The 23,088-nt window shown below is 38.7% G+C and overlaps 1 protein-coding gene across 5 annotated transcripts in view; it reads right to left on the bottom strand.

Moving 5' to 3' along the window:
• Window positions 1-23,088, bottom strand: part of ANKFY1 (ankyrin repeat and FYVE domain containing 1) — a 110,644-nt gene that overhangs the window by 44,828 nt on the left and 42,728 nt on the right. For 2 of the 5 annotated variants that reach the window (XM_071210391.1, XM_004476989.4), the window contains 4 exons: window positions 7,661-7,796; window positions 3,153-3,276; window positions 1,462-1,611; window positions 49-214 (listed from right to left, as the gene is read on the bottom strand). In XM_071210391.1, the coding sequence (XP_071066492.1) occupies window positions 49-214; window positions 1,462-1,611; window positions 3,153-3,276; window positions 7,661-7,796 (576 nt within the window). Of the gene's footprint in view, window positions 1-48; window positions 215-1,461; window positions 1,612-3,152; window positions 3,277-7,568; window positions 7,797-23,088 lie in introns of all 5 variants that reach the window. The other 3 variants (XM_071210392.1, XM_023584210.3, XM_071210393.1) reach the window with 2 other exon arrangements.

Raw genomic sequence — 23,088 nt, 5'->3', positions numbered from 1 at the left:
GATAAAAGTAAAATTACCCTCAGAGAAAATACAAAACACACTTCCTACCTCTTTGGATTCCTTTATGTAACAAGCTCCAGCCATTCTTGTCTACCATGTCTACATCGGCTTTGTGATTAACCAGCGTGGAGGCAATACTCTCTAGTCGACGAGAAAGGGCAAGATCTAAGGCAAGATCTCCATTATGATCCACTTCGTTCAGCTTCCCAGGGAGCTGCACAGGTAGTTTATAAATTAGTACCCAGGGAGTAGAGAATACAATTGACCTTTGTCTTTCATTCAATCAATTTTAATCTTCTCATAAACCAAAACTAAATTTTAGAGCTATAATACTCCTTACTCCACAATTTCAATTGAATTTAAAAACTTCTATCAGGCCTCCTCAGTGCATATGCTTTTCATGGAGCACAGAATTAACGGGGATCACAGAGCAGAAGTAAACAAACTAGAGAACAATGTAAGGAGCCAAGGGAAAATGGAGACGGAGTGCTGAAGGAGCTCAGGTGCCAGGTGGAGGCTCAGAGAATTCTATGGTGTACAGCTAACATTTCCATCAAAGATTATGGCTTCACTATCTAATTCCTCCTAGCAGTTTACTGTCTTCCCGACACACTGAACACCCATGATAAAATATATTACACTCCCATCTGTCATTTCATCTAAGAGTGTGGCAGGCAGACTAATGGCCCCCCAAAAGCCCCCCAAAGATCTCCATGTTTGTTACACTGAACCCGTGAGTAATTACCCTACATGGCAAAAAGGGCTTTGCAGATGGGATTAAGGTTAAGGACCCTGAAACGGGGAGACTATCCTGGATTACGTGGTGGGCCCAGTCTAATCATATGAGTCTTTAAAAGTGGAAGAGGGAGGTTGGAGAGATGCAACATGAGAAGGACTAGCCCTGCCATTGCTAACTTTGAGACGGAATACGGGGGACATGATCCAAGGAATGTGGTGGCCTCTAGAAGCTGCAAATAACTGCAAGGAACTGAATTGTGCCAACAACCTAAATGAGCCGGAAATGGATTCTCCCCTAGAGTTTCCAGAAAGGAACATGAGCTGCCGAAATCTTTACCTTTAGATCTGTGAGACTGGTACTGGACATTCAACATTCAAAATTGTAAGATAATAAATCTGTATTGTCTTGTTTTAAGCCACTAAGTGTGTGGTAATTTGTTACAGTAGCACCAAGAAACTAATATAGAGTTCGGTATTTGGATGTTAGGTACTGCTGTAACTAATACCTAAAAATATAGAAGAGGCTTTGGAATTTGGCAATGGGCAGAGGCTGGAAGAATTTTGAGGAGCATGACAGAAAAAGCACGAATCACCTTGAAGACTCTAAGTAGAAATATGGATGTTAAAGACTGTGTGCTCAGAAGAAAGTGAGAAGCATGAGAGAGCAACTCAAGCAAAGGACACTTTGGGGAAAAGGTGTGAAAAATGTTAAAAAGTGCTTACATGCGAATCCATTTCAATTAGATAGAGGAAAACAACATCTTCTCTCTCCACTTTGATAGCTTTATGTAATGGGTACTCAGTCTTGGATTTGATCATTTTGTATAACAACTGAGCACTCATGCTGCTGAAATCCTCCTTTCGTAAGTCATCCTAAGGATTGAAAAAAGTGCAAAGTGAAACAGATCCAACCTATCAATAACAACAACAACTGGCAATTATTAAGCTCTTAGGCTATGTCAGGGTCTACTTTAAGGCTTTATGGTTCCTGACTCACTTGATCCTCACAAAAACTCTATGAGGAAGGTATTAGTACCATCCCTATTTTACAGATGAAGAAAGTGAAGCATAAAGAGGCTAAATAACTTGAGCAAGTTACACGGTATGTAAATAGCCAAGTCAGGACCTGGAGTGAAAAGGTCCAACTCCAGGGCCTATACTCCTGACAACAGCACTGCTCTGACTCTAAATGAGATCCTCAAACACAAGAAACACTGACATCCAACCAAAATTAAACCATGAGAGGAGCCCTCCATGTCAGAATAGTATCCTCCCTCCCTCCCCACATACAAAGATGGCAATTACAGAATCAAACAGAACTTCCACAGACAACTCACTCTGCAGGGTCACAGTTGGTCTCTACTACTGTGGGTCTCTGTGTATTTCTACCTATTGTGGAAAGGTTCCAACAGGAATTGAAAAATCTTATTTCAATTTTTAAACTCCAGTTCTTCTAGACATCTTTTCTTAAATACCAAGACTCTTTTCACAGTGTTAATATCAAACAATTCCCAGAGATTAGTTGAAAAAATATAGTACTAGCCTCAATTTTTCAATTAAAAAAAAAAATTTTTTTTGAAGCACTGGAGCCAGGGACTGAACCCGGGACCTTGTATGTGGAAGTTAGCACTCAACCACTGAGCCACACTGGCTCCCCTGAGTTGGTTTTTTGTTTGGTTTTTTGTTTTTAGGAGGCACCAGGAACTGAATCTGGGACTTCCCATGTGGAAAGCAGGTGCTCAACCACTCCCTCAAATTTTTAAAATGCAAAACAAACAACATGAAGAAATGCAAAAGCTATTCTTTATGAAAACTACCTAAGAAGGGTGAATCTAAATTGAATGCTTGGGGAGTGGGTAAACCTTTGCATGTACAAGGACCCAGGTTCAATGCCTGGTACCTCCTAAAATAAACAAACAAACAAGTAAATAAATAGAATGCTCTCTATACAACTGAGAAAGCTAGGGAAAGCTCTGAAATGGTGCTGCAGAGCTCCACAGGGCCAGCTGCTCCCACAGAAGCACGCTATTCCTGTGGCTCAAGTGTAGCTTCTACAGATGCAGAGGGTGAGGCAAGAGAAGCAGGTAAATCTTTGAATCAATCCTATTTTTTTTTTTAATTTCTTTTCTTTATCTTTTTTTTTTTTTTAAAAGATACATGGATCACACAAAATGTTAGCAATCCTGGTTTTTGACCTGATCTATCTTTTGCCTCTCCACTCTGAAATCATAGAACTACAGGATTTAGAACTGGGAAGAATCTCATAGATCATCTAACTCAACTGGTTAACCTTCAGTTTTGTAACAATAGGGTACCAGGTCCCAGAGAGGTAACTTTGCATAGAACCAGCTTCCAAGCCAGGTCTTCTGACATGCAGTGAGTGCTCTGTCCACATACTTCAGTCTCACACTCACCCAATGACTTGCAATGATTTCTGCACAGTAGTTCATTAATGTGCTGGCATTCAGTTCTTCTGCAGTCTGATAGAAACGAATACAATTCCTGACATTTACCAGAGACATAACACCTTTCTCACATCTATAAGAGAATATTAACGATGAGTAGTATTATTAGGAGATATATATTCATAAATGAACAAACTAGAGCAATAACCTGTGCACTGACTAGCTATATTCAATAACACTAAGGTATAAAGTTAAGCAAAGAAGTTATTAATAAATCATGGCCAGGTTCCCATATTTTAAAAGTACTACAATTCCATTATCCTATTATATTTCTCAATTCTGGTCAGAACCAAATAACTTGAAAAAAATGTGCTAAGCGTAACACCCCAACTGCGTTAAAAGTAATCAACTCACTGATCATATACACAGGCAACTGTAATATCAAACACACAATTACACAATATGTAATTGAATGGGGTATATTTGCAGTTCCCAACAGCACAACTATATTTACATGATCAAAGCGGCTTAGAAATAGTTTCAAAAATATTGAGGCTCTATGCCTCAATAAACCTTAAAATCCAGCCAAAAGGTGAATTGTATAGTATGTGAATACTATCTCAGTAAAGCTATTATGAAAAACGAAGTCCACCTGAAATATCTATAAGGTATAGAAACAATTAAGAGTCTACTCTTAAAGTTGTCCATAGTGTATATCCTCACAAATCCTGGTAATAACAAAACGATTCTTTCACATTCACTAACAAAGAACATCAAGTATGTAAGGGAAGAGAGACTTCACACAGGTCAAGAAGTCTCTGGTAGACAAAGCAGGCATCACACCTAACCTAGAAGATGCAGGGCTAGAAAGACCCAGGCTCCCTCTGACCCAGAAATGCAGTTAACCTCAGTGAGCTCCCACGGAACCAGGCCGATGGGGAAAAGGAGGCCATGGCATGGTCCTTTCAAATCCTTTGCTTCCACAGCTCTCTAAAACTCAGATTCATATTGAATGGAAACACAAAGGCCTAATACAGTTTCAGGGGCTTTCCCTAACATCTCATTGTTGCTTCCCCTGTCCCACAACCCCCTCAAAAGCCCTTTTCTGATCACAAGGGCAGAATGTAGTAGAAAGAGGATGAATGAACTGTGGAGTAGAAAGACCTAAGCTGAGGTCCACTGAGTTTAGAAGCTAAATTACTTTACCTCTCTGTGCTCCTGTCTGTGTCTGTAAAATAAAGGATGATTCCATTTCAGAGGTTTGGAGGATCTCTGGGTGTCTTTCAAGATAAAGGAAAACTATAGATACTCATATACTATATATACTCTAGCCAAGTATGAGGCACACAACAGGTATGTTCAGTAAGTTTCAGATTTCTCTCCTACCCCTCTTCTTAAGGCCTGAAATTCCTTTATTAGGGGAAAAACGAAAAAGTATAAAAGGAAAACATAAAATTCAATAAATAGTATGCATGGATTTTAGTACTATTATAAGTTAAGAAGAACTTATTGGCCAGCAGATAATTGCCAATTTTAACAGGTGTGCTTTAGGTAACAGAAGTGAGAAAAGACCATTAGTGATAGTAGGTGGGGGAAGAGAGGTGAAGGGTGGTGAGAAAGACCTGGGGGGAATGAGGAACTAATTTTCAAAATCTCACAAATAGGACCTTAGCCTAGGACCAAGATCTTGGAGGTTTTCTCATCCAGTAGAAAACTGAGGCACCTGTTTTATACTAAGGCTTGAGCTCAGGTGCTTTGTCTATAACTAGCATTGATGACTTGGTTTAAAGAAGCATCTCTCCCAGGGAATTTTTAAATCCTTTTGTTACAATATCTAAAATAACGTCCGTTACATTTAACAGTATATTGTATTTCTGACCCTCCGTTTTCTGTACCACTGATTTCTCCCAAACTCAAACCACACCACAGGATGTTTAGCAAAGTCAATCCGACCTCAACCATGAAATCAGGGCATTCCAGGAGAAAAATCCTTTTCAGATATATGAAATTTTTACCCCTTTTACAAAGGCAAATTTCATGGCCTTGCCATCCTAACATCCTAACACCAGTCAGCCTAACACATGGTGAGATCTCAGGGAGGCCCAGTCACAGCTGCAGAACTCTTTATAAAGCATTTTTACAGGCAAATGCTCGGAGTCTAGAAATGCCATTCTCCTCCTTTTTATTGCCAAATGACATAGCACCCAGGGATCTGAATGTATTTTATGAGGACAGATGTTCTGTTAAAACTGGCAGACACTTCATTTTCACAAAAGTCTGGGTTCCCCAGAGTACCAGTCACCATTTGGATAGCCCACAAATAGTAACAATATATCTACCCAACTGAAGAAGATGTAATCCCACCTACTTAAAAATTCAGAGACTCAGTTCATATCTTCTTCTCTTTGAAAAGTAGCAAGATGGACTAACTTTCCTTTGAAGATAATGTTGTTCCTGTTATTTTTAATTTTTGAAGTATGATGCACAAAGAGCCAAACTTTTAAATGACAAAATCAAGCATGTACTGAGTGTCCCACAAACCCATGTTTGTTTTTTTTAATTAAAAAAAAATTTTTTTTGAGGTACCAGGGATTGAATCCAGGGCCTCGTATATGGGAAGCAGGTGCTCAAACTACTGAGCTACACCTACTCACTCCATTTGGTTTTGGTATCAATTCCTTGTATGAGTGTAAGATAGAGAAACCCAATTAAAGGAAAAATAACAAAAGTTTATTAACAATGGTCGAATCAAAAATTATTTTTAGTTTCTTTTTTATATCCTCCTATATTTTCCAAATATCATACCTGGAACATGTGTTATGTTTTTATAATCAAGGAAAAATTAAATTAGTAACTGTCATTCTTTAGCAAAAACTATTAATTCTCTCTTCCAAAACAACTTCATCTTCATCAAATTGGTGAAAGCATTCCAAAACCATCAAGACCCCCATGCTACAAAAAGGAGCATATGCCTGCTTCATATTTCTGCCGATCTCCAAAAGTGTAATTTGTCCCGCAGACATAAGTGGGCACTCTGTGGCCTTTTAAAGGCCGGCATTCCAGTCTCTCTTCTATCCCAGGGTCTCATCAAAACCACAATAGATAAAAACTTAATACCCACATCCAACAGCACAAAATTAAGCATATGGTAATATTGATACTTATGAAGCCTAATCAGTCAATAAATAACAAACATTTTAATTAAAGAATCCATTGCACAGATTACAATTATCTAAATTATTCCGATCTCTGGGCATTTTTTTTTTCCAAAGCACTTTAATTTAGAAACAAATCTGACAATGTCAATGGGAGAAAGCTCAGGAAATCTGGAAAAAGAAAAAAAAGGATATAAATTACCCTCAACTTAATTAAAATCATTCTCATTTTACTCTCAGATGGTTCCAAAACTAAAAAAATAATTAATTGCAAAGCCTCTAAAGTAAAGTTAGCTTTACTAAACAAATACTATATGTACCTTCAAATCTTAGACATTGTTTTTTGTATTGGATTTGGTGTTAAAACGGACCCAGGCCCACATCAATTATAGGTAGTTAGGAGTAACCTGTCTACTAACTCAGGTGGTGCCTAGCAAACCATCCCCTGGGAAACGCCAGCCCCATGGTGAAGAGCAAGCACAGCTCTTGGTAGTAAGGTCTCTCCTGGCTTTCTGAGAGCAACACACAGCAACAGGTGGAGTGCCTCTTGATGGCTGAAACCATCCCTTCACACACCCAGAAGAATACAAAAGATCACTAAGTGGTGTAAAGAGACACTCCAAGCAAGCTGACTACCAAGGCCACATCTCCCAAGGAAGCTTAAGGGCATCCATTTGGTGAATATTTTGTTTCCAAAATGCAGATTTATGAGAGCAAGAGAAAATGCAATACTAAAAAAACACTACAAGCATCTCCTTGGAAACCTGAAAAGCAATAACTTAAATGAAATGATGGGGTGGGGAGGTGGGGGGTACACGGGAAGCTCTAATGTTTATAATGTAACATTTTTTGAGATGTACATATCTTCAAAAAACACACTTTACAAAAATGACGGGGGTGGCGGGGTGGAGAGTGGGTTATATGGGAACCTCTTGTTTTTTTAATGTAACATTCTTTGTGATTTATTAATTTTAATAAAAAATTAAAAAAAAATAAATGAAATGAGATCTTAGAAACACTGGCTAAGAAACTTAACTGAACCATTCTCTCATGTAATAAATTTAGGCATTAATATTCTTCCAATAAAGAGGTTATGACTGTGGATTTATCAGTGCATACAATTATATAATCTTAGGTAACAGACCAGTACAAGAAAAGAGAACACCTAAAAGTTTTGGCAAAATTTAGCTTACAAGATAACACAGAGCAAGGGAGGTAAATTCTCTCCCCACCATTGCCTTTAAAAGAACACCTTGCAAAAGTTATTTACATTAGCAGAAGAAGCTGTTTTCCCAGAGGTTGGCATAATTAAAGCTCAGCCACCACCATCTGAGGTGCTTGAATATATCTGCTGTGACTTGCCTCTCCCTAAGGAGCTGTAGCTGAAACCGATTAGCAAGTTTCATCAATTCAGTCAGGAACACATCATCTTCTCTGAACTCCAACTCATCTGTATAGATCCAGCGAAGCATTGTCATGGTCACCTCAGGGTTAGCATCTGGTTAACGAAAGAAGGTAAAAAGAAAAACTGGAAAACAAAGTACCACATGACACACCTAAGCCTTCTTGAGGAATCCCTAAAATTTGAAGCTAATGAAGTAAATTATGGTACATCCTACAAAACAAAATCATACACACCGTCTAAAAATAGTGATTAAGTAGTCTGGGCAGCATCTGATTCCAGAAAAATGTTAAGGTTTTGCATAGGTAGGAGGTGGGGGAAATAAACTCACCATAAGCAAAGACATAAGTCAAATAAACTGTGGAGAAACATTTGAAACACATGACCAAGTTTACTTTCTAATAAAGACCCTACAAATAAAAATAAAAAGATGGACACACAATGGAAAAACGGACAATAGCTATAAATAGGTAATTCACAAAAAATAAATAAAATGGCCAATAAACCTAATAACAAAACACAAATTTAAACTAGAATACATTTTTCATCTCTCAGAGTAGCAAAGATTTTTTAAAAAATGTCTTTCATACACCAATGCGTGATTATTGTCCTAAAAAAAAAAACTGGGCAAATACAGAGAAATGTATGTTCAAGATACACAGCACACACACACACACACAAAGCAAAAAGATACACAGCATAGCATTATTTTTAATAATGAAAAACTGGAACCCATCTTAAGGGTCCAACAATTGAGAAGTGTTTAAGTAAATTATAGTATATACACACACTGGAAAATTTTACAGCAATTAAAAATATCTAGATCTATATTCAGCATAAACATATTCACTATATATCAAGCAAAAAAAAGTAAGCTAAAGGGAAGTGGCTGTGGCTCAATCAATTGGGCTCCCATCTACCATATGGGAGGCCCTGGGTTTGCATCCCAGGCCCTCCTTGTGAAGGCAGGCTCACCTGTGGCCCGCGCAGAGAACTGACGCAGCAAGGTGACACAACAAAGGGAGACAAGCAGACACAGAACACGTAGTGAGTGGACACAGAGAGCAAACAAGCTGCAAAGTGGAGGGGGGGGGAATAAATAAATAAAATATATCTTTAAAAAAAAGTAAGCTAAAAATACATATATTTTTGTTTTGTTCTGTGTTTTGAGGTTCTGGGATGGGAATTGAACCTGGGACCTCATATGTGGGAAGCCAGCGCTCAACCACCGAGTCACATTGGCTCCCCTGAGTTGTTTTTTTTTTGTTGTTGTCGTTTTTAAGAGGCACCAGGGACCATACCCAGAACATTCAGTGTCCGAAGCAGTCAGTTAACTGCTTGAGCCACATCCTCTCCCCAACATAAAGTTTTTTGTGTGCATATCTGTATGCATATCTATCTAAAGGGGCAGAGACTGGAAGTATGCATACATACACTAAATTATCAAATCTGGTAGAATTCTTAACAATTTTTTTTCTTTTAGCTTATTTTTTCCTGATTTTTATTAATGAACATGCATTACTTGTATGATTTTCAAAAAATAAAGACTGTTAGCAAGGGAGAAATATTTGTGATGAAAATCATTGGATAAAATATCTAAACTATGATTTCTACTAGTCAACTTTTTTTTCAAATTGTTCACTTTATTGTACATCAATTATACCTCATAAAGGTGTAAAATAGAAGTACAAAAGAAATATAGTTAGTAGAAAGAAAAAAAAAAAACAAAAAGAAAAAATATATATAGGTAAGTGGGAGCACTAGACAATACACATGGACATGCTCATTATCAAATAAAGCTTCTATTCACTCTCTCTGCTCCATTGGTGGGTGGTCCCTGCCATCAGAGCAAGTTTAATTAGTATTATAGTAGAATTATGAGTGCTGTTGCATTTGCTTTATTGTGGCTTCTATGTCACCAGCAGCAAGAGGCAACTCTGTGGTGACCCTGAGCACCACGAATGACCTTAGAGAGCAGGTATTTCCTGGAAGTTATTTCAGTTGTAGCTAAGAACTAACCCATGTCCTCATTGTTGTAGTCTTCCTTGTGAGATGATGGCCCTTGGATTTGGGATAGTTCTGCTGTTTTGGAGCAGTTTTCACTGTTAAAAGCAACTGTATAGAAAATAAGGGGAAAACCTTGCTGGGCAACTTAGCAAACTACTTGAAAGAAATTGTAAAATTTTGAGTTTAACCATCTCTAAAGAACATGTAATGTTCACTAATCTTTCTTAAAAGATGCCAGGATTGTTCAGAAGTCACAAAAAAGCAGCAAGAGTTGAGATGATCTGTGAATAAATGAATGGAACCAACGCTGCCCTTGATCACCAGGATTTGTTCCTCCTCCTCTAAACTCTGTCAACTAGAATCATCTTTTATTTTTCCCCAAGATTTTATTTATTTTTCCCCCTTCCCCTCTTCCCACCCTGCTGTTTTTTTTACTATCTGTTGTCTTCTCTTCTCATTTTCCCTCCTCTAGGATTCACCTGGATTCGATCCTGGAGACACCTTATGTGGAGAGAGGTTCCCTGTCAATAGCACCACCTTAGTTCCTGGTTTCTGCTGCGCTTCATCTTGACTCTGCCCCATCCCCCTTTTTTTAAATTTCTCTCCCCTCCCCCCAGTTGTCTGTTCTCTCTGCGTCTATTTGCTGCATGTTCTTCTTTGTCCGGTTCTGTTTTGTCAGCGGCACGGGAATCTATGTTTCTTTTTGTTGCGTAATCTTGTGGTGTCAGCTGTGTGTGTGTGCGGTGCCATTCCTGGGCAGGCTGCACTTTCTTTCGCGTTGGGCGGCTCTCCTTACGGGGTGCACTCCTTGCGCGTGGGGCTCCCCTACGTGGGGACACTCCTGCGTGGCACGGCACTCCTTGCGCGCATCAGCAGTGTGCATGGGCCAGCTCCACACGGGTCAAGGAGGCCCGGGGTTTGAACCACGGACTTCCCATGTGGTAGATGGACACCCTAACCACTGGGCCAAGTCCGCTTCCCGACTCTCCTCTTATCTCTCTTTCACTGCGTCATTATCTTGCTGCATGACTCACTTGCACTGGCAATGGCTCACTGGGCAGGCACTTGTGCTTACCACACAGGCACTTGTGTGGGCACCCTTTCTCTTTTTCACCAGGAGGCTCAGGGATCAAACCCAGGTACTTCCATATGGCAGGTGGAAGCTCCATCACTTGAGCCACATCTGTTTCCCTAGAGTCAACTTCTGATTAATCAGATTGGAGAGTGATGGTCAGAAGACAATTCAAAACCATGTTCTATACCAAAGATTCTCAAAGTATATCCTGGATTAGCAGAATTAGCATCACCTGGGAAATTCTAATCGTTAGAAATTCTAATTCTAGGCCCTACCCCAGACCTACTGAATCACAAGTTCTGGGAGTGGGGCCCAGTCACCTGTGTTTTAACAAGCCCTCCACTGATTCTGATGCACACTAAGGCTTAAGAAACATGGGGTTAAATAAAATTATATTCAAATTTTAATTATCTAGATATGGCGATAAGGTGCAATATGGACTAGGGACCCTTATTAACTTTGTAATTAGGCCAACGGCTGATTAAATGATTTACCCTCTTTTCTTCTGACTAATGGAGAAGAGAGAGTTGAGGGGAATTCAAAACAGTAGAATTCAAGGTCCCTGTTTTACTTGCAACCAGGTTAACTCACCACCATACTCTAAAACAACTAACCAGATAGTAAAAGAAAAAAAGGCATGGTATTTAAAAAAAGAATAAAGAAAAAGAAAATACACTAAAACACTAATAATGTCTTTAGTAATTTTTTCTTTCCTCTATTACTCAATAATGTGCTAATAACACTTTTTAAATGTTTTATGAAAATTAATTGAAAGCAAATGGTTTGGAACTAATTAGATTTAGGCAATTTTCTTGAAGATATTCAAGAAAAGGTAAGATAAGGTATTCAACTAGATTTTGAGAATGGAGTGAATTTCTATGCTAGCTTTGTAAATTGGGTTTAATACCTCAGTAGTCAACTTAATGAGAAGAAAAGATATGTAGGCCCTATGTTTGTCTAGAGTCATAAAAAATGCTAAAACATATACTACTCCTCTTATATAGCACTGTCTTGGGGAGGCAAGTTATTCCTAATGAATTTTCAACATTACTGTCCTTAAAGATCCTCTCTGTCGTCATTTCTTTAATTCCATTTTAAAACTTGTCTGGTCACTAAATTATATGCCTGAAAGTGGTTAAAATGGTTATGTTGTACTATATATATATGTTACCATAATTAAAAACAGCATTAAGAGGAAAAAAAATCTTGGCTGGTTTTCTTTAAGAACTCTTCCTCAAATTGTCCAAACCAATAAACTTGAGCTGTATAACTGACAAACTAAAACCTGAATAAATTTAAACTTACCTTCAGCAGGAATTTCCTGGCAACTTTCACCATTTCAAATAAAACAAGGTTCAAGTGATTTCCAAGTTTTCCAATTTGTGTCTTAACTCTTCCCTTAATCTCCAAATTATTCTGAGAATAAATCCATTTTGAGATTCAGACTAAGCAGCCAGTAAGATAAAGGTGGTCAGAGAACACTGACCAAAATAGGACAAAGTAAATTTTTCCAACTATGTACTTTTAGGCAAGTCTTATGAAGTCAATTCAATCTACTTAAGCAAGTGACAAAAAGTTAGATGACCTCATGAACCAGGAGTTAACTTTAAAAGAAGTGTAGGGGAGCAGATGTGGCTCAAGTGGTTGAGTGCCAGCTTCCCACATGGGAGGTCCCGGGTTCGGTTCCCAGTACCTCCTAAAAACAACAACAACAAAAAACCAACACAGGGGAGTTGATGGCTCAGTGACTGAATATCAGCACTCCACTTTCAAGGTCCCAGGTTCAATCCATGGTCCCAGTACCTCAAGAGAAAAAAAAAAAAAAAAGAGTGGACTCTGAGCAGGGACATCAGTTGGCCTCTATGATCTCTCCACGGTAAATATGCAAGCCCAACACATAAGCAAGCAAAAATCTGTGACTTCCAAGGATAAAAGGAAAAGAAACATCAAAACTTTTCACTGTGGTCCAGGATATAGGAGACAGACACTCTAAGAACTTGTGGTTTTCTACCTTGTGTAGTTTTTGTTTTGTTTTGATTTAAAAAAAAAATGTTTTATAAGACATTTGTAAAGAATGGGAATTAATTTATCTATATACAATTAACTATTAAATGAAGCATATTGAATTTATTGAATCTCCTATTTAATCCACCAGAAGCTGAGAGAGGTGTTTTAAATCTTTTATGACTCTGATTTAATGACATTCTCTTTGAGTTTCCAACTATTTTTCTTCATCTAGTTTACATACTGCTCAAATGATATAAAGGAAAAACACACTTGAAATGAAAAGATAGAGGAGTTTTCAGCAGATAAATAAAATACACAAAAGAAAAATGTAAATTATAGAACTGAAAAATACAACACTTAAAAACTCATTCAGGGAAACGGACTTTGGTCCAGTGGTTAGGGCGTCCGTCTACCACATGGGAGGCCCGCAGTTCAAGCCCCGGGCCTCCTTGACCGTGTGGGGCTGGCCCATGAGCAGTGCTGATGCGCGCAAGGAGTGCCTTGCCACGCAGGGGTGTCCCCCGCGTAGGGGAGCCCCACGCGCAAGGAGTGCACCTGTAAGGAGAGCCGCCCAGTGCGAAGGAGGGAGCAGCCTGCCCAGGAATGGCGCCGCACACACTTCCGCTGACGACAACAGAAGCGGACAAAGAAACAAGACGCAGCAAAAAGACACAGAAAACAGACAACCGGGGGAGGGGAGGGGAATTAAATAAATAAAAAATAAATCTTTAAAAAAAAAAAAACGCATTCAATGTGCTCAAAAGCAGAATAGAGATGCTCAGAGGAAAGGCAATGAACTTGAAGACAGATGAACAGAAATTATCCAATGTGAAGAACAGAAAGAAAAAAAATGTGTGTGTTTTTTTTTTTAAAGAGACAGAGCCTTGTGGGATAGTAACAAAGGTTCTTTTATATTTGTCATAGAATCTCAGAAGGAGAGAAAGAAATCAGGAAAGAAAAATATTTGAAGAAATGATAGTTAAGAACTTTCTGAATTTGGTGAAAGACCTGAGTTTATAGATTCAAGAAGATTCGCAAACTCCAAACAAGAAGAAAATCATATCTAGACACAACATAATCAAACTGCTGAAAACCAAAAGCAGAAAACAAAATCTTGAAAACTACTAGAGTAAAACAATAAATTACATTCAGAGGAAAGATTCCAAAGACCACAGACTTCTACTCAGAAACCACAGAGGCCAGAACATAGTGGATCATTTTTAAATTGCTAGAAAAAAGAGAACAGCAACCCAGATTTCTAAAGCCAGCAGAAACACCCTTCAGAAATAACTGCAAAAGAAAGATACTCTCAGATGAAGGAAAATCAAGGTAAGCTGTCACCAGCAGATTTGCTCTATAAAAAATGCTAAAGGAAACTTCAGACTGAAGATAAATGATACCAGAGGGAAATTTGGATCTTCAAGAATGAAGCAGGGAAAGTGGACTTGGCCCAGTGGTTAGGTCATCCGTCTACCACATGCGAGGTCCATGGTTCAAACTCTGGGCCTCCCTGACCCATGTGGAGCTGCCCCACACGCAGTGCTGATGCACGCAAGGAGTGCCATGCCACGAAGGGGTGTCCCCGTGTAGGGGAGCCCCACGCACAAAGACTGCACCCCATAAGGAGAGCCACCCAGTGTGAAAGAAAGTTCAGCCTGCCCAGGAATGGCGCCGCACACACGGAGAGCTGATGAAGCAAGATGATGCAACAAAAAGAAACACAGATTCCGTGCTGCTGACAACAACAGAAGCAGACAAAGAAGAACACACAGCAAATAGACACAGAGAGCAGACAACTGGGGCGGGGGGAGGGGGAAGGGGAGAGAAAAAAATAAATCTTTAAAAAATAAAAAATGAAAAAATGAAAGAATGAAGTGGGAAGCAAATGTGACTCAAATGATTGAGCTCCTGCCTACCACATGGGAGGTCCTGGGTTTGGTTCCCAGTGCCTCCTAAAGATGGGCTGGCACAGCAAGCTGATGTAACAAGATGACGCAACAGGAGATGCAAGAAGGAAAACAATGAGACACACAACAAAGCAGGGTGTAGAGGTGGCTCAAGCGATTAAGTGCCTCCCTCCCACATACGAGGTCCTGGGTTCAGTCCCCAGTGCCTCCTAAAAAAGAAACATGAGTACACAACAAACAGACACAGCGAGGGGGTGGGGAGAAATAAATAAAATAAATCATAAAAAAACAAAAAAATGAAGGAAGAGCAACAGAAATGGAAATATATGAGTAAATAGACTTTTTTTATTCCCTTAAGTTTATATGATTGTTAAAATCAAAACTGTAAAATTTTCTGTTGGGATTTTCTACGTATGTTGCGGTAATACATATGACAACTATAACATAAAGGTCAATATGAAGGTGTTAAAGGGACCTATATGGTTGCAAGATTTCTACATTTTACATGATGTTGTACAAGGGACCACAGACTGTAGATTCTAAAGAGACAATAAAAGGTTGAGTATATATAGTAATCCCTGCACAAATGGTTCTCAATCTGGGATGATTTTGACCCCCAATGGACATCTGGCAATGTCTGGTGATATTTCTGGTTGTCACAAATGGGGGAAGTCAACTGGCATCTAGTGAGTAGTGGTTAGGGATATGGTTAGATATCCTACAATGCACAGAACAGCCCACTACAGCAAAGAATTATCCAGCCCAAAATGTCAACAGAATTGGTGTTGAGGAAGCTTGTCCTATAGTAACCACTAAAGAATAATACAAAGAGACTTAGTTAAAAAATCCATAGAGGAAGCAGATGTGGCTCAAGCAGTTGAGCACCTGCTTCCCACACAGGAGGGTCTCAGGTTTGGTTCCTGGTGCCTTCTAAAAACAAAAACAAGCAAACAAATGAAAAACCAATTCAGGGGAGCTGATGTGGTTCAGTGGTTGAGTGTCAGCTTCCCAAATACGAGGTTCCAGGTTCAATAATACCTGGCCCTGGCACCTTGAAAGAAAGAAAGAAAAAAAAAAAACTATAGATAAATTAAAATGGAATACTAAATATTCGCATTATCCAAAAGAAGGCAAGTAAAGGAGAATACATTTAAAAAAAAAAAAAGGAAAAATAAAAATCCTCCATGATAAAAATAAATACATTAAATACTAATGGTCTATATACTTCAATTATTAATAAAAAGCAAAGACCCTAATAAATGCTGCCTAAAAGGGGCATAATTTAAAAACAAAGACATGGATAAGTTGGAAATAAATAAAATGGAAATTCACCATGCAAACAAAATGCATAAGAAGGCTAGAGGGACTCTTATCAGAAAAAATAAACTCCAAGACAAACAGTATTCCAAAGACAAAAACAGACATTTCAGAATGATAAAAACCACAATTCATCTGGAAGACATAATAATTATAAATGTGTATGTGCATAATGAGGGGTTAAAAATATATGATGAAAAGATTGACAAAATTAAAGGGGGAATTTGACAATCCTGAATTTACAGGCAAAATGTTAAAAACTGGTGGATCTGGGGGGTGGGGGTAGAGGTATGTTGGAGTTTGCTGTATATGATTTGTATTGTTTTTGGAGCATTCCTTTACATTTTAAAGTATTTCAAAATAAAAGGTTAAAAAAAAAAACCTTTCCCCCAAATTAGACTGAGATGGTTTCAGTGGTGAATTCTATTGAACATTCAAGAAATAAAAAGACCAATCATGTAAAACTTCTCCGAAAAAAAAAAAAAAAAAGATGAAGGATTACCACCCAACTGACTTTATGAGGCATGCATAACCCTAACAGTAAAACCTGACAAAGACATTACAAAAAAAAAAAAAAAAAAATTACATCCAATCTATCAATCACAATTATTGACATAAAAATCCTTAATAAAGTAACTTTTTTTTTTTTTGCTGTCTGCGTCCATTCGATGTGTGATCTTCTGTATCTATTTCTTTTTTGTCTTCTCTTCTCATCTTTCCCCCCGAGGATTCACCAGGATTTGATCCTGGGGACCTCTGATGTGGAGAGAGGTTCCCTGTCAATTGCACCACCTCAGTTCCTGGTCTCTGCTGTGCTTCACCTAGACTCTCCCTTCCTCTCTCTTTTGTTGCGTCATCACCTTGCTGTGTGACTCACTTGTGCAGACACTGGCTCACCATGCAGGTACGCACATGTGCACTCTGCTCACTGCATGGACACTTGGCTCACCATGTGGGCACCTGGCTTGCCACATGGACACTGGCTCGCGGTGTAGGAACACTTTCTCTTCTTTTTTACCAGGAGGCCCCAGGGATAGAACCTGGGTCCTCCCACATAGTAGGCGGACGCCTTATCACTTGAGCCATATCTGTTTTTCCTTTAACAAAATATTAACAATTCAAACTCAACAATATATTTCAAAATTATAAGTAATGACCAAGATGGATTTATTCCAAGAATTCAAAACTAATTAAACATTTTGAAAACATTTGTAGGAGAAAGACTACATAATCCAATAGATGCAAAAAGAGAGTATTTAACAAAATACACCACCAATTCAGAACAGCTTGTCTCAAAAAATCTAGGAATACTCAAATTGATAAAGAACATCTACCAAAAAACTGACAACTACCAGTATATACATAATGATAAGGGATCAAATAGTTTCTCGGATATTATGAACAAGGCAAGGATGCTTGCTTTCAGAATGACTTGTGTCCAGATTACACACAGATCTCTTAAAACTCAATAAGACAATCAACCCAATTTTGAAAAATAGGAAAAGGATTCCATAAAAGAAGATACATGAATGGCCAACAACACATGAACCAATGCTCAACATTATTAATCATAAGGGAAATGCAAAATAAAACCTCAATGAGGGAAGCGGATGTGGCTCAAGTGATAGAGCTTCCGCCTACCATATGGGAGGACCCAGGTTCAATTCCTGGGGTCTTCTGGTGAAAAAGAAGAGAAGGCGTGCCTGCGTGGCGAGTCAGTGTCCATGTGGAGAGCCAGTGCCCGTACAAGTGAGTCATGCAGCAAGATGATGACACAACAAAAGAGAGACAAAGGGAGAGTCTAGGTGAAATGCAGCAGAGACCAGGAACTGAGGTGGCGCACTGACAGGGAAACTCTCTCCATCAGAGGTCCCCAGGATCGAATCCCAGTGAATCCTAGAGGAGAAAAATGAGAAGAGAAGACCAAAAGAGAAATAGATACAGAAGATCACACAGTGAATGGATACAGACAGCAAAAACAGAAGGGGAGGGGGAAAGGGAGGGGAAATAAATAAATCTTTTTAAAAACCTGAGGCAGGTTAGTATAATGAAAGAGGGAAGAAGGCTAGCCGGACAGCCACATGGCCGTGAGACCTCGCCTAGAAACCTCCTGAGAAGAATGCTGCCAGAAAGATCCTGAGAGATCCCTGCCAGGAGAATCTCCTTTGAAAGGAAAATCCTGTTCAGAGTCAAGGGAAAGCCTGGATACTCTCAAAAGGTCTCACCTGAGAAAGGGCAGGTGGGACAACCAATCAGAACAGCAAACAGACTTAAAAAACCCTGACCTGGGGCCAAATCCACGCAACTCACCCTTTTAAATAAAAATTAAAAGTACAATGCCCATGGTGCATGCCTCAGACCATGTACTTTGCTCATTTTCTTGTTTCTTAATCAACTCTTTACTCCCTTGCCTACCAGATGGCATGTTCTTAAATTCTTTTATGCAACATAAGCCAAGAACCTAGAAGCCCAGAAACTAGAGCCACCTGGTAATATCAATGTACTCCATAGCCATTAGAATGGCTAAAAGTAACAAAACAAAGCCAAAAATGACCATACCAAGTGTTAATAGGGATGTACAGCAACTGGAATTCTTATACACTGCTGGTGGGGATGTAAAATGGTACAACCAATTTGGAAAACAGTTTCCTAGTTTCTTGAAATTAAGCAGTAACCTACCATATGATGTAGCCATTTTACTCCTAGTAATTTACCCAAGAGAAACAAAAATATACATCTATATATATATATATTTACAAAGACCTATACAGACTTGAACACGGTAATTTTATTTTCAAGAGTCAAAAAATCTGGAAACAACTCAAATGTTCATCAACGGGTAAACTGTGGCATATTCATACAGTGGAATACTGATACAGAACGAAAGTGGGTTCTTTCCTCCTGATGGGCTTGAAACCAATTTCTGAGACACCATGGTTTCAAAGAGACAAAAAGTTTGTTTGCACAAGCAAGGGAGAACAGTGGTCTAATGCCCCCCAAAACTGCCTCCCTAGTTTTTAGGATTTTTAGGGTTTTTATGGATTCAAACAGGGGAGAGTGGAGTGGTTATCATCACAATGGTAAGTATAAACAGGGTAAGCCTAGGGTGAAATAACCATAAACAAAGGTAAGGTCAGTCTAGAATTACCATCACAACAGTAAGTATACACAAGGGTGAGGCTGATCTAGCCAGCCTCAGTAATTTCAGATATTAACTACTGGCTATTTTATAATATACTGGAAAAATAAGAAAAAGCATCTACATTATGATTTAGCAATCATAATCATTTATTAATTTTTAACTTGGTTAACAACCCTATTCAGCAATAAAAAGGAATGAACTGAAATACCAAAATATACTGCAATTTTGGCTGAAATCTCAAATGAATCTCAAACCTTTATGGCTGAGTGAAAGCAGCCAGACAAAAGGAACTATAGGATCTATGATGACTCCATTTTTATTAAAGATTAGAAAATGCAAGCCAATCTATACTGACAGGAAGTAAATCAGTGGTTGCCTGGGGATGTAGATGAAAAAATGGATGGCTTACAGAGACATGAAGAACTTTCAGGGGAGATGGAAATGTTTGTTTTCTTGATTGAGGTGATCGTTCCATAGGTGTATTCATATGTCAAAACTAATCAAATTGTACATTTCTAATTTGGGCAGTTTATCATACTTCCAATATAACCCAATAAAGTTGGAAGAAAAAGAAACCAAAAGGTGAGAGGCAAAGCAGCATTGTGGTTAACGGCATGGATTCTGAAGCCAAACCACCTAGGGTCAAACCCCAGCTCCAAGTTACTAGCTTGTGCCTTTGGGCAAGTTATTTAATATTGCTGTGCTTCACAGTTTCCTCATCTATAAAATGGGAATAAACAATAGTACATGTCTCAAAGTGCTGTAAATGAATACATGCAAAGCACTCAGAACAGTACTTGGCATGCAGCAATTGCTATAAAGTTTGCTGCTGTTACTATTACAGTAAACTATTTAGAAATTCATCACAAAGAAAACAGTGTCTATCAAATATTTAGGGTGCAGCCAGATTCACACTGTCAAAGAAGTCATGGTCTTAAATTTATTAGAATATGAGACAAGACAAATTCTATTCAATCATAAAAAAATAAAAGAATTTCAAAGAAATATTTAATAAAGGTAAAAAGAAATTATTAAATTGATTCAAAATAAATAAAAATTAAAAGCACAAGTAATCATCCCAAACCAAACTTGGGAATCATTCTGAATGACACTACAACGACAGACACAGGCCATTATTTATCTAGCTATAACCTACAGAGTCCAATAGGAGAGAGTGTAAACTACAAACGTAAACTATAATCCATGCTTAGTGGTAATGCCCCAAAATGTGTTATCAATTGCAATGAATGTACCACACTGATGAAAGATGTTGCTAATGTGGGAAAATGTGTGAGGTGTGGGAAGCGGGGAATATGGGAATCCCCTATATATTCTCTGTAACATTTAGTAATTGAAGCATCATTTAAAAGATAAAAAAAAGTGAAGAAGAAAAAATCATCCCAAACCAAATCTGGAATAAACCAATAAACAGACAAATTTAGCAAGTCAAACCAAACTTTGAACAGAAAAACACAAAAACGACGTTAGTATTGAGTAAGGGGATATAAACACAGATAAAATAGCTGTTTTAGAACTCAAAACAGAATAGACTGAACCCTTTGTCCTAGAACAATCTCCAACTGGTCAGGAGGGCTCTACAGAGGCTCTTCCTGTTTTAACATGTTTCTTTCTTTTTTTCTTTTCAGTGTTTTGTACAAAGAAAAATCCTTAACAAGAAAAATAAGCTATTTTAAAATATCCTATGATTGTTCAACTGTGGCTCCCTTTATTCTGCTCTCCACTGATTAACTCTTTTTTCTTTGTCACCCACTTTTATGCTGAAACAACTAATAGTCTGTGTTCTTAGCTATAGCTCTCCTCTTGTAACCTAAAGCTACAGGACCCCTAGAATCAGCCTCTGCAATTACCATTTCCAGCCTGCCTTCATCAACCATCTACAGTAAATCCCTATCAGCTAATTTTAAAATCTCGATAACCAGGTCAGATCTATTAAATCAGAATCTCTGGGGGTGGGACTCAGACATAAGTATTTTTTAAAGTTCACTGCATGATTTCAATGTGCAACCAAATTTCAGAACCAGTTCTTTAGCTTCTTGTTAGCCCAAGTGTTGGTCTATGGGCCAGGAACATAAGCTTCAACGAGATACTTGTTAAAAAAATGCAGATCTCTTGAATCAGAATCTACAGCACAGCAAGAGCTCCAGGTGATCACATACACATTAAGGTTTGCGAAGCATTACTTGTCTCACTACTTAAATATGTCCATAACACTATCATTCTTCTCCCCAATTAAAAGACGATTCAAAGAGATTAAATTAACTTGTTTTCTTCATTTTCAAAGTCAGCGAAGAGCAGAGTTGGGGAGTGGAACCATGAACAGCGAGTTCAAAACCTATGCAAGAGGTTTCCATACTTTATCTGTTCATGGTGCCTGTAGCTTCCCAGAAATTTTTTCACAGTACTCCCTAGGGCAAAAAAAATACCTAATGGATCTCTTTAAGTAGCTCAGTTTAAACAACTTAGTGTTTGTATCCTAACAATTTAATAACTTTGAAAAAACAGAAATAGGGAAGCGTCCGTCTACCACATGGGAGGTCCACAGTTCAAACCCAGGGCCTCCTTGACCCGTGTGGAGCTGGCCCATGCGCAGTGCTGATGCGCCAAGGAGTGCCGTGCCACGCAGGGTGTCCCCCGAGTAGAGGAGCCGCAAGTGCAAGGAGTGCGCCCCGTAAGGAGAGCCACCCAGCGCAAAAGAAAGTGCAGCCTGCCCAGGAATGGCGCCGCACACACTGAGAGCTGACACAACAAGATGACGCAACAACAACAAAAGAAACACAGATTTCCGGTGCCGCTGATAAGGATAGAAGCGGTCACAGAAGAACACATAGCAAATGGACACAGAGAGCAGACAACTTGGAGAGGGGGTGGTGGTTAAATAAATAAATCTTTAAAAAAAATAGAATAAAAAATATTATTTCATTCTTAAATAACCACAAGTTCTATTAATGAGATATGAGTACCCATTAGGCACCACACAGTTTCTCAAACCTTGGAATCAGGTTCAACGCTGGCACCTCATTTTCTATCCCACAATAATCTTTACATGGTATTTGCTTTTTATCATGACTGCTGACAACCTAGCTTCACAAAGATATGACACAATATTAGATTTCCATTACATCAAAACTTTGCACCTTAAAATAACAGTTTATCTCAGTTTCTGAGATCAATGTGGCTGGATCATTCTGGCTCAGAGTCTCTTATGAGACTGCAGTTAAGCTGCTGGCCAGGGCAGCAGTCATTTGAACTGGAAGATCCCCTCTCAAGATGGTTCACTCATGTCGCTGTTGGAAGGAGGCCACAGGCTGTTTGTGTGTCTTCATAACACGGCAGCTAACTTCCCCCAAAGTGAGCAAACCAAAAGAGAAAGCAAGGAGAAAGCTACAATGCCATTTACGATCCTATCTCTAAAATAGACAGCATGTGCCTGCCACTTCTAGTCATTAGAGGTAAGTCATTAAATACAGACTACACTTAAAAGGAGGGCAACTAAGCTTCACATCTGAAGAGAGGACTATCAAAGAACTGGTGGGCATATTTTAAAACTACCATGGATGTCATCAAAAGAAATATAGCACCATCAACATTAAAACTGAGCAGCACTGAGCTAAGCTCAGTGGTATCTGACAAATATAGAATACTGCTGTGTTTCTCTTAAAAATTTAAAATATCACATAGCTCCCTACTGTAACACCTTGGGGTGCCTTAGCAGAGTTTGGAAACCTATGTTCTTCCAACTGCAGTGGAAACTTCCATTGCACGCTCTCCTCAGTGTATAGCTTTCATAACCAGACTGAAAAGGAAGAAAGGAAGAATGCTTTCTGCTCTCTGGAATGGCTTGACAGAACCCAGGATACATTCCAGGAGAGATGACTGACTCACACTGTAAGATCTTATGCAAGGGAACCATTA

This window comes from Dasypus novemcinctus, chromosome 21 (assembly GCF_030445035.2).
Source record: "Dasypus novemcinctus isolate mDasNov1 chromosome 21, mDasNov1.1.hap2, whole genome shotgun sequence".
In the NCBI taxonomy this organism is placed as follows: domain Eukaryota; kingdom Metazoa; phylum Chordata; class Mammalia; order Cingulata; family Dasypodidae; genus Dasypus; species Dasypus novemcinctus.
Note: the sequence above shows the minus strand (reverse complement) of the source record. Positions and strands in the feature narration are given on the sequence as shown.